Here is a 13,923-nt window from a genome sequence, read left to right on the forward strand (position 1 = left end):
AAACTTTATGGCCTGGTTTCACAGACAGGGCTTAGTTCAATTAGGACATTTAAATTGCTTTTATAAACGTGCCTTAGAAAAAAACAACTGATGTGCATTTTGAGACAAAACAATAGCACTGACATATTTTAAGATATATCAGTGCAAGTTGCTTTCAGTTAAAACAGCTCAAACATGCATTTTAGTCTGGGACTTGCTTTTAAGCCTAGTCTGTGAAACTGGGGGTAAATTTGTTGCCAGTTTGCCACCTCGTGGTGAATGAATGGAGATGGAGAATATTTTGTTTAAGGGACTTAGATATCGATACTCAAACTATTTAATCATTTAAAAAAAGTTTTAACCTTTTGACAAATATCAGCCTCTGTCTATTGCTCAGTATGTTTTTCCAACTTTATTTTGAGAAACGTGATGAAAACTACCGAAACGAGTGACTTGCAAGTGGCGCCGTGGCGCTCAGGACCGTATCGAAGTACTGATTGGCCGATTCCGTGTCAATCATCACCTCCCTCTATGACGTGGAAAGACTTCCTCTTCGCGTCTTCCATCGACTGTTGTTCTTAAAATGGCGCCGCTGGACCTGGATAAGTATGTTGAAATTGCGAGGCAGTGCAAATATCTTCCAGAGAACGACTTAAAGGTGACTATCATATGTAATTTTTCTTTTTTATTAGAATGTTAAACATATTAGTTGTTGGTATATTTATAAAGTCATGTAGATCAGGTAAAGGCCGGTAAAATAGTGTGTCAGTGTAGGCAGTCGCTGCGTCTGAATCCAATCAGTTAGCTTGTGTTCCGGGATTTACTCTATACATATGATCAGAAATAACAGGTTATACGGCCCAAAAAAGCAGTTAGTCATCATAAAGTTGTGTAACCGATTATTTCTTGTGGACACCAGGGTGGCTAACTTATGTTGCTATCAAGCGAACTAATTTGAAACGCCCATCTATTTCGTTAATCTTATTTCATGATATTTGCGTTTTCATTAGCAGTTTTCATTCTTGGCTGAACCATTCTCCACTCCCCTGTCTCAAAATAAATCTCTTGTGCCTACAATTAGGCTTCTGAATTAGTCCATAATGCAGCAATGCAGTACATAACAGTATCGCCCAAGCCACTAATGTGTAATTTTGAAAAATGCGACCTGAAAAGGCTCAGTTTTGACTTCCTTATGAATTAACGTGACCTTAGATGCAGTAATCTGCTGCTTCTGCTGTCATCATTAGTGAAGCCATTCCTTTTACCAGCTTGTTCAAACCTACTGTCTTCTATTGCTTTGACAGAGATTGTGTGACTATGTATGTGACCTGCTGCTTGAAGAATCAAATGTACAGCCAGTATCCACTCCAGTCACTGTATGCGGGGACATTCATGGACAGGTGTGAGCAGGCACTATTAATGCATTTCTGTTATGTGCAGATCTTGTGATGATGTTCTTTTCTTTGCCATAACATGCTGCATATTGACCTAAACCAGGGATGCCCAATCCTGTTTCCTGGAGATCTACCTACCTGCAGAGTTCAGATCCAACCTTAATCAATCTCTTTCAAGTGCTCCCGATGATCTTAATTAGCTGTTGTTTGATCAGGGTTGGAGCTGAATTTTGCAGGAAGGTAGACTTCCAGAAACAGGATTGAGGTAGGTTTGCAGGAAGATAGATTTCCAGGAACCTCTGACCTAAACCTTTTCTTTGTCCTTAGTTTTATGACCTATGTGAACTCTTCAGAACTGGGGGCCAAGTACCAGACACAAACTACATTTTCATGGTATTGTATCTCTAAACATGATGTGATGCATAATTTTGTATTGTAGTTCATATTTGGTGACTCACTGGAAACGGCACCTTTTCCCCTAAGCATTTATTGAAGAGACGTTGGTATGTTCTCTTTCCTCTAGGGTGACTTTGTTGACCGAGGATACTACAGCTTAGAAACATTCACATATTTGCTAGCACTTAAAGCAAAGTGGCCTGACCGCATCACACTGTTGCGTGGCAATCACGAGAGCAGGCAGATCACACAAGTCTATGGCTTTTATGGTGAGACTGCAGAAATAAAATGCATGCCTATCATGATAAACTTACTGTATTGATATTTTGTTGTACATTCATTTTAGGTTTTCATGTTCTGTCTTTCTGTCTATAGACGAGTGCCAAACTAAATATGGAAATGCTAATGCCTGGCGATACTGCACTAAAGTATTTGACATGCTGACTGTTGCTGCCGTAAGTGTTGTCAAGATTTTACATATACAATTTCATAATTATAGTGCAACAGGGCCCGTCCCCTTTTTCAGCAGCACTTGTTCCAGAAGTATTTTTTCCATTTATTTTTACCAGAGGGATTTAAAAAAAGTCTTTGTTAAAGAGGTATAAGCCCTGAACCAAGCAAATCAGCTATGAGGTGAATAACAACATTAGAAACTTTAATTTGAAGCAACATTTTTGAAAATGGGGAAAAAAAGACAAAGGTACAAGACTGTGTACTTAACAGCTTTACTTAGGGGAAAGAACTACAATCCCATGAAGCTCTGCGAACAGCGTATGTAATAAAAAACGGTGGAGAAATTTAAAATGATTCAGTTACAAATGTTGATTAAATATATATTAAAAATGATTTTTATTGCAAATTGGTAATAAAAGTGCTTTATGGGAGTCAGTGGAGCTAAAGAGCTATTTTGGTGTTGCTTTTTCCCCAACTCTCTGGTGTAAATTTCTGTACAGCATCATGGGTAATGTAGTTTTTCACCAGGAATGCAGCTGTTAAACAATTATTTTAAAAATAAGCTGAAATAATGCAGGGTAACGGCTTCAGCAGAAGCAAATACCATGGATTAACAACTTTGTACTTCACAGTAGTTCTGTCTTTAAAGGTTTATAAGTTATTGTTCAAAATCAACTTCCTTTTTGATAAAAATGAATGTTTGACTGAGTTTTTACTTCCGGATCCCGGCTGTTGCACTCTATAGTCATTTAAAAATGTGTAGGCTTTAAATAAAGCCTTAGCTTATTTGACCTACTCTGTGTTTCCCTAAGTTTATACTGACACTTATTTCAAACAGCCTCTGAATACAGTTACAAAGTAAATTATGTGCTTTATACATTATCTGTGCAATTTTTAAAATCAACCAGATCACCAAATATTAAAGCATATAATTTGATCTTTTGTTGTTTGGTTGGTTGATAATAGTAGAGTCAATTTTACAATACTTGTAGATCTCATCTGTGGCATATAAATTATGGCAAATCTTAATCACGATTATTTTTGGTCAATATTGAAATTATGATTATTGGTGGGCGACATGATCAAACTCTTATTTCACGATATGAGTAATTTTAAATGTCAGTGAAATTTCACATTTATCGATATTTCAGCAAAAACTACTAGGTTTTCTAATGTAAGAAAAGGTAATGGTCAAATGCAAAATAACATTGCATATAACGCTTCATAGTCTTACTGTACACATTAAAAAATTAATATATTATCCTTATTAAAGCTACTTAAGTTATTTATTCAAGATTAGTGAGTGATTTTCCTTTGTCATTTGTTGTTTGCTTATCATTAAGGACAGACTGAAAAAAAAACCCTCTTGGACTGAAAATACCATTTTGCACTTAATTGTCTAAAAGACTGCTTAACATGTATCTTCCTTATACTGTACATATTGTGATGTTTTGATTTCTCCCACAGTTGATAGATGAGCAAATCCTTTGTGTACATGGTGGCCTTTCACCTGACATCAAAACTCTGGACCAGATACGCACCATTGAACGCAATCAGGAAATCCCTCACAAGGGAGCATTTTGTGATCTTGTCTGGTCTGACCCAGAGGATGTAGACACCTGGGCTATCAGCCCAAGGGGTGCTGGATGGCTCTTTGGTGCTAAGGTTACCAATGAGGTAAGAGCATTCTCTAAATGCACTGTTTGTTTTAGTTCTTTTAACACTCATCCCTTTGTGTTTACAGAACTCTGGCCTGATACATTTCTCTACAATTACAGGTTGAAATACGCAAAAAAAAAAAAAAAAATCATGTTGATATGTTTTGCGTTACACAGAAATGGTAAAATCTTCTAAAAAAAAATGGCTCTTTTGTGGCTGTCACTCACTGTCAGAGTTATTAAATGGAGATGTAGTTGTTGGCACCTCCATATACTTTACTAGTGCAGTGAAGTTTCACAAAAATGTCATATTAAAGCAAAAACTATTAAGTCATTTCAAATTTGTAGCCTCTGGAATGATCTAAATTTTGATGAAACATGCTGTGAGTTAAATATTAGTTTGACAATTAAATTAGCGGTCAACTAAAATATTTAATTTAATTTTATTGGCTGTTTTATAATTGTCTGAAATACTAGTAAAAGGGGGAAAAAACATTCAGTAAATTTAACTTTTTGTGCGGTGCCTGAATTGTTTTTCTCTTTCCATTAAAGTTTGTTCACATCAACAACTTGAAGCTGATTTGCCGTGCACATCAGTTGGTTCACGAGGGTTACAAATTTATGTTTGATGAGAAGCTGGTAACCGTCTGGTCAGCCCCAAACTACTGCTACCGCTGTGGTAACATAGCCTCCATCATGGTCTTCAAAGATGTGAACACACGGGAGCCAAAGTTGTTCCGGGCCGTTCCTGACTCGGAAAGGGTCATACCACCGAGAACAACAACACCCTACTTCCTCTGAGGTTTTCATTGTCGCCTGGGTCCAGACCTCTCCTTTTCATTGTTCTATCAAGCGCTCTTTTATTGTCTTTAATTTCTCTGTTGCGTTTTTTTTTTTTTTTTTTTTTTAAACAAATATTTTTGTAAAGATTGAAGTGCTCTCCAGAATAACTGTAAACTATGGTCAGGATCATGAAGTTGACTGTTGAAGTTGGTCATTATTTGGTCAGTATAATCTTGTTAATGTCAGTGTGTGACCGTAATTAAGTGGACATCCTCATGCTGTTCTCAAAGCCTCTCTTCTTACAGGGCTTTAAATGTAGACCTAACAGCCATTGACCATTTAATGACAAAAGTTTATGGTCTAACAACTTACCTGATCAGAACAATGTTTGTGTTTTTTTTTTTTTTTTTTTTTTTTTTTTTTATAAAGAGGACAGATTGGAAAGAGGGTCACTGAAACAACTATGTGCTGGTCAATCTGCTCCTATTTTCTCCAAGACAAAGACACTGTTCTTTTTCGTAGCGTTCAAGTGTAGAAAAAGTTTGAGGTGATGATCAGACAACAGGACAAAGGAGGTTGTGATTATTTTGTACATTAATATAATTGTTTTGATTTAATCATCTTTTTCTTTTTCAGATTTGTTGTATTTTATTATTGTAGAAAACAGCAGCCCATTTACCAATTAAATATTGAAAATAAACGCCTTTATTAAGTTAAATTTCTGGTGTTGTCTCCTAATCATTGGATGCATGAAAATATCTTACATATAAGACAAATTTAAAGGCACTACTGTAAAATACCGTTGGGCGGCACACGTCCCTTTTAAATCCAACGGGCAGTGCCATTGAGGACAGTACTACGTTAGTCCCGCCTCTATGTGTAAGTAGTAGACTGATTGACAACACAGCCAACCAATGGAATGCATCGAACGTCACTAACAGACCGGTGGGGAACTGACAAGCATGTTACTTTGAGCGGGTTGCCACAACATAGTCAATGAAGATTCAACTGGCCAGACGGAACCGTGGACTGCAGTAGATGCCGAATGGCAGATACTCCCTGCTCTTCCCTGGGAGGGTGATTTGAATGAGCTGGATGTAAACGACGGTGCGCCACCGCACTGGATGTCTAGATTTGTGTCGGGACGAGATTCACAGGCGCGCGCTACCTGGAAACGCTGTTGTTGAGGAGCTGAAACAGAAGATAGCTGCTCTAAACTACACCAGTGCTCAGGTTGGGTCTCAAATCAGTGACTTTTTGACATATTGCTCGGCGGTTTAGGTAAAAGACAAACACGGCTGAAGTTAACACGTCTTAGTGGACTACGATATTCAAGCGCCAGTCAGCCAGACACACAGTCACTAAAATATGAATTTTGTTCCGTAGCTTTCAGTCAAAGTGCTGTATATTTACAGAAAAGGTATACGTATATGATCCCCATATATCCCCATACATGTGTGTGTGTATATATATTAAAAACCATCAATAACAGTACGTCAACTCCATTCAGTCAGTCCTCAGCGCAACATAATTTAGGTTGCCAGGAAACCGCAGTCACAGCATCTGCTAAAGCCACAGTTTTGTCAACTCTGATGGTCATTTTGAGGACAAAAACGCCGCTGCTTCTTGAGCGTTGTAAAATCACGACCCAACCTACAGTTTCATCTTTGACAGAGTCACACAGTTGTCGTGTATTACCGCATTCTGATCTAAGATAGAGGGAGAGAGACAGCCGTCGCGTGAGAGGTAAGTCATTATAGATGAGACACAGGCTTTGTGCTCTTGAGTAAATGCATTTAGATGTGCTTAATGGTGTGAAGTGTCACAGAAATGACCGTTGTTGTTCTTCACACCGCTAATTGATGTAAAACAACAGTACTCAGTCAGTAAGTCAGTCCGCGTTCCTGGACAATGAACTGTTACGCAGAAATGCACGCTGCCAAACGCTTCATGTTTAGTTTTGATTTTCATCCTTTGTCTATTGTTCATTTTAGTTCACCCAGATATTCAAGTTGGGAGTGATATTGTGAATGGAACCGGAGCCAATAAGCATCTCTGTATTATTATTGAATGAAGACGGTTGAAAAATCATTGGCTGTCGCAAGAATTACAGTATGTGCAGTCCGGGTTCATTTTGTCCTGCAACAGCACGGGTTTGAATTTTGCAGAGCGCTCGCTGTCTGCTCCGTTTATTGTTCACGTTAAGGCTGCATCGGCCGTGCATGCATAATCTGACTGTAAGAGCAAGCGCGAATTGTGTATTATTGTATAGCAATCTTATTATGGACGTGTTATGAATATGCATTGAACATCAAATGAGGTCCTATGATGATTATGCGAGAATATATGACATCATTTGACTGAAACCGAGATAAAAAAGGCAGATTTGTTGCAGACAAGCATGTTTTCTAGCATAAGCTCGCCTCTCACACATATCTGTGAAAGAGCCACCAGGTTGCTTAGCTGAAATGACGTCATACAGACTGGCTTGTTATGGAAGAATGAGCTCGTGGATGAGAATTCTTCTTCTGTTACTATAGGTACTAGTATGTGAGTGTTTTCTTATTTAGTTATGGACAGTTATGTGTGTAGTTTATCTTAAAATGACCATTTCATTTGAAATCTATTATAAACCCAATTTGTTTGTTTTTTGGTGTGTCTTATTTAGCCACCATGAAATCAAAAAATTGAATATTGCAGTATTTATTATAAATGATCTATCTGTGCACATCATTATTATTATTTTTTAATTCATGTTCACTCGTAATATTAAATCAAAATAACTTTCCCTCCTTCTTGAAGTGACATGTCTTCTCTCATGATGTGTTTACTAGCGAGAGGACAGGAAAACCTGTCAATCACATGAGATCACAGCAATAGCAAACCACAACCATCCAATGATCCAGTAAATTCCCAATGGAGTATGGACAAAATAAAGTCCCACCCTATTTTTTATTTTTTTTTGTCAGAGAAGCCGTTTCACTCGGATACATCACAATAAGAAAAGAAAAGATTATCGCAACTTCTGTTTCATGTCGACTTCAACATTTAATATCAACACAGCTGTGTTTCAAGTACCACAGGTCACGCTGATATTCAGTACAACAGCAGAATTGTAAAAGCGATATTTCTTAAAGTCTATGTGAAATCATAATTGACTCCATTTACTTTGTTAGTGCACATTACTAGCCTTGTGGTGAACCACTTGTCTACCAATCACCAACTGCAAGTTTGCTGTAAAATTAGAATTTTTTTCCTAGTAAAATAGATACCAAACATTAAGCTTTCTGTGTCACAAAACAGAGATTTTCCCTCCCATGCTCAAAACGTTAGTTTCCATTTCCCGCTCTCCTCACACAAGTAATGAGAGAAACCCTGCTCTGAGCTATCATAGCGTTCAAGAGGAAACACCAATTTGGTCAGCCAATCAAATTTGTGGACTGGAAATTACTGTTGTATAAAGAAAAATGACAGTTCCTCTAGCTTAGAAATAACTTTCAAGATTGCAAGCTAGTTCATAATTATAGCTCCCTCTGTTTATATAGGACACCTGTCCTATTTTTCTCTGCGTTCTTCTTACCTCATTCCTTTGTGGATCTGAATACCATTAGAGAGCCTTGGACTCTTTAGCCACCATGTCCACCATGTATTCATCACTCACTTTCACTCTATTTTGAGTCCTGATATTTCACAGTGATGGTATTCCATTAACATGAACAGTCATGTATGCTTTTGCGCAGAGGGTAAATGCATTAGTCAGCATATGTGTTTGCGTGACCTCTTTAACTGAGTGAGCGATTGCAGTTTTAATTTTATGTAATGATCGCTCTTTCATATTGTGTTTTTTTTTTATTTGGACTTTGTGTATCCAACTAGGCTGGTCTTTTATTAGTTCATAGTAGGTGTACTTTCAGCATGATAAATCATGTTGAAAGTAGACCTTACTATAACATGATGAAAGTCGTTTTCAGTACTTCTTATAAAATGTGTTTGATGATGCAGTGACTGCAAAAAAGTGATAGATAATATGATATTGATTTAGCATTGATTTTCAGTTGCATGTGTAGGCTTCATACAGGTCATACATACACACACTGCCTCATCCTGCAGTTCTTTTGCTGCAGATGCATAGCTCATGCATTTTTATGGAAGGAGAGGATATGTGGGTCAAGCACACATCTCTGTTCAGAAGCCTTTTACCACTGCTGGCTTTAGAGAAAAGGCATACATGCATTTTCTTCATGAGACAAGGAGATCTTTCTTGTACATGCCTCGTGTCATTATTTTCTAATCATCAGTTCTCTAAAGCCCATCTTTCATTCATTCCTAGATTGCACCCATTGGGTCTTAGTGGACAGGTTTTTTGTTTCAGCATAAGATCACACATCTTCTGGTCTGAGACTAATGGCTGATTCCACCCTCTAGCTCTGTGTCTATATATACATCCTGATCATTTCAGTTACCACTTGTTACAACCAGAAAATAGAAACCTTTCAAGCTCTGTGTCAATATTGATCTGCGTATTGATCAATAACAGTTATTTTAATATACTTGCTTATTCTCATTAGGTGCCAGTTGCTGTTTGCATGTTTTATGAATGATCAAGATGAAGATATATAAATCTAATTTAGCTTTTAAAAAATATGTTGTTAAATGGATATATTTGGATTTGTGGGTCAAGATTTTCATAATGAACCCCAGAGAGATCTTTATGATTCATTATAATTTATTTAGACTGGACAAAATAGTATCTGATTATTTGATTTTTATTTTTTTTTTTTTTTTTTTTTAAATACTGCCATGAATATTCAAGTGTCTCCTCGTAATTGTTATTTTACACCATTCTAAAATTTTAACCACCAGATAAAATTTGGGCAAAAATGTATTGGGGAGAAGTACATGAAATAGTTGTGCATACATGTGCCACTTAGGAAAGCTGTGATTTTTTTTTTTTTTTTTTTTTTTTACTGAAGGTATTGAATATTGCTTGATTTTTGTGGCATGTTTTAAGACTGCTTCCTTGAGAGTGTGTGATGTGTTAAAATTTATTCTTTTAATTTATTCTTTTAATGGCAAAGCTGAATTTTCAGCAGCCACTACTTCAGTCTTCAGTGATTCTTCAGAAATTATTCTAATATGCTGATTTGCTGCTCAAGAAACAATTATTATCAATGTTGAAAACATTGTGGAATATTTTTGTGGAAATTCTTTGATAAATAAAAAGTTCAAAAGAGCAGCATTTATTTGAAATGTAAATTTAATATACCCTTGCTGAATAATAGTATTAAAGGGTTAGTTCACCCAAAAATGAAAATTATGCCATAATTTACTCACCCTCAAGCCATCCTAGGTATATGTCTTTCTTCTTTCAGCCAAACACAATTGGAGTTATATTAAAAAATATCCTGGCTCTTCCAAGCTTTATAATGGTGAATGGTGTGAATGGTACCATTTTTTTTGAAGCCCAAAAAGCACATCCATCCATCATAAAAGTAATCCATACGGCTCAATAAAGGCCTTCTGAAGTGAAGTGATGCATTTTTGTAAGAAAAATATCCATATTATAACTTTATTAACTATAATAACTGGCTTCCGGTAACAGGCCCTACTCGAGTCTAGTTCCAGTGTTCCACGAATTAGAAGTCAAAAAACAGTATTTTTCAAGAAAAATGTAGGAGGAGCTTGAGTTTGTTGCCCAGCCCTATTTGCTTGAACCACGAGAGGCAGCTACTCTCACCTAAGCTTATGTACCCCTACATCCTACGTTATACGCTGGAACTCGACTCTCTCGTGAACCTGCAGATAGCCATTACCGGAAGCTTGTGATTAGTTTATATATTTAGATTAAGTTATAATTATGGATATTTTTCTTAAAAAAACGCATTACTTCGCTTCAGAAGGCCTTTATTAACCCCCTGGAGCCGTATGGATTACTGTTATGATGGATGGATGCGCTTTTTGGGCTTCAAAAAAAAAAAAAAATGCCACCATTCAGTCCCATTATAAAGCTTGGAAGAGCCAATATATTATTTAATTTAACTCCAATTGTGTTTGGCTGAAAGTCATATAAACCTATGATGCTTGAGGGTGAGTAAATTATGGGATAATTTTCATTTTTGGGTGAACTATCCCTTTAATTAAAAATAAAAATAAAAATAAATACTGACCCTAAACTTTTGAATGGTAGTGTATGAATTTTTTTTCCCCTTTTTTTTTTTTTTTAAAGAAACACCTCACACATTCATTTACAGTAGTTACAGATTAAGATCAACCTTTCTGTTGGAAAATTAATTTGCCCAAACTACACTATAAAACATTAATTTATAAATTAATTTAAAAGCATTGTATTAATACAATTAATATTTTTATATTTTACTGTCAAAATATTTTCATAATTTTGAATCACACCATAAGATAATAAGAGAGTGAGATGATTTTTGATAAAGTAGCTACAGCTGTAGTATCTGTCTCATGCTGAAAAAAGAGGATGGATTGAATTGAAAATCGCTGCAGACTGAATGAACCGTGTGTATGACAGACCGCATTTCCATTCAACAAATTTCTGTTTTGTATGCAGAGCTATAGCAGCAAATAACCACTATGAAATGCTGAATGTGCTTGCTTAATAGAAGCATGTTCAGATGTTAAACATGATGTAATACACATTTGAGGCAAATAATGCAGGGATGATACAAGATATCATCTGTGTGCACATTTGAAATTTGTTTGCTTATAGACCTTCTGAGCATTTTGGTCCAGTTACTTACCTGAGCTAATAAAGTAAAATATTTGCAATATATGACATAAATGCCTACAAAAAACAAAACAAAACAAAAAAACAGATTATTTTGTCAGAATACATCACTGATTTTGAATGGCCACGGTGCTTTTTAGAGCCAGGTGGTGTAATTACCAGCAGGAGCTAACAGGGTAACCTTTGGTATCCATCTAAACCTTGATTTCCTGGGTTGAGTCAGCCCGATTTGTACATTAAATTAAATTCAGCATCTTAACATGCCTTACAAATTTGAACTACCGATTGTATTGTAATATTATTCTTTAATTTTTTTGATAGAGTATGCACAACCTTATATAAATAAGGTGTTGCTACTATGATGATAATTAAATTATCAATTGTTTTAATTGTGACAATTTCTACTTTTGTTGAAATATCCCCAAACTATTCTCTGAATTTGTTGACAGCACTTGAAAGGTGGGCTGATACAGTCCATACGTGCACCATGGTGAGCCATCTGGAGGCTGAGCAGGGGTGATGGACATGCCCAGGTCTTTTCCATTCAGGCCACCTTAGACTGACAGCTGAATGTTTGTCTTACTACCCACCAGGCCTGACCACATGCACACGCACACACACACAAGCTGACATTGTACACAGTTTCAGGCAATAAATGATGTTTTTCCCTGCAGTGGCTTCCAATGTCAGCACAATACATCATGCATTAGTTGCTCTTATTGGTAAGAACAGGCCTTCAACATACCAATTTTCAATTTATTCTCACAGATTTGATGGAGTTAGAGCTTTCCATACAAATAGACATGCTTCATTCAAAAACGTCAGTGAATTGTTGACCACATTGAGTCAAGGCTATTTGAGTATCTTAACAGTTATAAATGAACCTCATCTGAGCTTCTAGTTGTTTCACAAAGCTCACTTAAAATTCCTGCTTTACATGTGTATTATGGATTTTTTTTTCAATGTTCATTCTTTTGTGTGGACTTCTCCCCCACTCTGTCCTCAGCTGGTCCGATTTAATATCTGATCCAAGCAGTGGGTACTGCACATTCAGCCTTAGGTGTGTATTTGTCACACTCTCTCTTTCTTACTTTCCTTTGTGCCATTGACGTCCCTTGCACTCTTTTTCCCCCAATCCACCCCTCAAACACACATATACACACACACACAACGCCTGGTTCCTCTCAGTGTAGCCAAAAGAGGTGCACATGTCCTCCCTATGACACATCTATGCCACACGATTTTATCTCTTGCCACCACAGAGAGGCCATGTGTGGTGTTGTTTGGTTTGGTTGACACCATCTAGTCTCACAGAAACACACAGGCTAAGCCATTTTCACAATTACTTAATACATATGGAAACAGAAATGTGATTATTTAGCATAGTGAATTATTCTTTTTCTCGCTGTTTAATGTGAAAACATGCAGATTAATTGGTCCTCTGTAAGAGCTGACCTTCTTCTAACTGCACAGAGTAGACTATGTGCCGTCTTTATAGGCCATTAAAAGCTTTGAGCTTGTTTCTGAACAGGAAAGGCCATGGAGAAATCCCATTATTCAGCCAGAAAAGATCAGTGGGTGATGATGGCATATGTAGCAGGCAGTTGGCATGACCTGAACCTCGTCTGTCCTTTAGTGGTTTATTTATTTATAGTGGTAAGTAAATTAAATGAACACGTTTAATCCCAAATTTTTCCCAGACATGAAAATATCCAAATGATGTGTCAATAGTAACCCCTTGAAATAATCAATAATTATTTTTTGAAATATTTATGGAAAAGGGTGTGAAAAATTGTTTTATGGTCGATCACAATTGTGACCGGTGGTATAATGTGTATACTGAAAATATTAACACATTTGAAACTCTGTTTCATCACATTGAAGGGTTACTATTATACATAAAAACCCTTATACAACACTTATACAAGACAAAAAATAAATAAAAATACAACCATCAACGAATTTCAAAAATGTTACTTTATTGTAACATATATACTAATATTGTTATATTAGTGTAACCAGTATTTAAAACATCAATACTGTAACTTATTTGTAACATTTGAACTTTTAATTTAGTGCAGTATTGTCATTGTGACATTTTACTGCAGCCTTCCCTAACAACTGCAATTGGATGGTTCATTCACTGTATTTTCCCATCGGTCATTATTGTTTACATCACCATGTTTACTCATTCTATGACTGCACTCAACAAAACTGAATAATTGTGAATTCATATATTAATACTAGACACCTTAAAGATAATGTGTACCAAAAAACTTTGTCATATCTTTAAAATACTTTTTTAACCTTTTGTGTAAACCTTTTGGAGCTTTGATGCAGCCATCATCTACAGTACTGATGGTGCAAACGAATTAAACTGCTCTGGTCATGTGACAATTTGCACTAACCATGTGAAACTGCACATATTTAATTGAGACCCTTTATTTCCATATTTGCCAGAAATGCACTAAAACAGCAGTCAGTAACATTTTTAGAGCTTCATAAA

At 36.3% G+C, this 13,923-nt stretch overlaps 2 protein-coding genes across 6 annotated transcripts in view; both read left to right on the forward strand.

Annotated features, from left to right (window-relative positions):
* Positions 1-470: 470 nt before the first annotated feature.
* Positions 471-5,381, forward strand: ppp6c (protein phosphatase 6, catalytic subunit). The gene is made up of 7 exons (XM_051893311.1): positions 471-637; positions 1,284-1,379; positions 1,701-1,766; positions 1,897-2,038; positions 2,145-2,224; positions 3,690-3,899; positions 4,433-5,381. The coding sequence occupies exons 1-7, from the start codon at positions 563-565 to the stop codon at positions 4,679-4,681; spliced, it is 918 nt and encodes a 305-aa protein (XP_051749271.1). The 5' UTR covers positions 471-562; the 3' UTR covers positions 4,682-5,381.
* Positions 5,382-5,602: 221 nt separating this feature from the next.
* The window catches only part of scai (suppressor of cancer cell invasion), a 37,734-nt gene continuing 29,413 nt past the window's right edge, over positions 5,603-13,923 (forward strand). For 2 of the 5 annotated variants that reach the window (XM_051893271.1, XM_051893273.1), the window contains exon 1: positions 5,909-6,409. The gene's annotated coding sequence lies outside the window, so the exon portion shown is untranslated. The other 3 variants (XM_051893272.1, XM_051893270.1, XM_051893274.1) reach the window with 3 other exon arrangements.

The sequence above is a fragment of the Ctenopharyngodon idella genome, chromosome 5 (genome assembly GCF_019924925.1).
Source record: "Ctenopharyngodon idella isolate HZGC_01 chromosome 5, HZGC01, whole genome shotgun sequence".
NCBI lineage: Eukaryota > Metazoa > Chordata > Actinopteri > Cypriniformes > Xenocyprididae > Ctenopharyngodon > Ctenopharyngodon idella.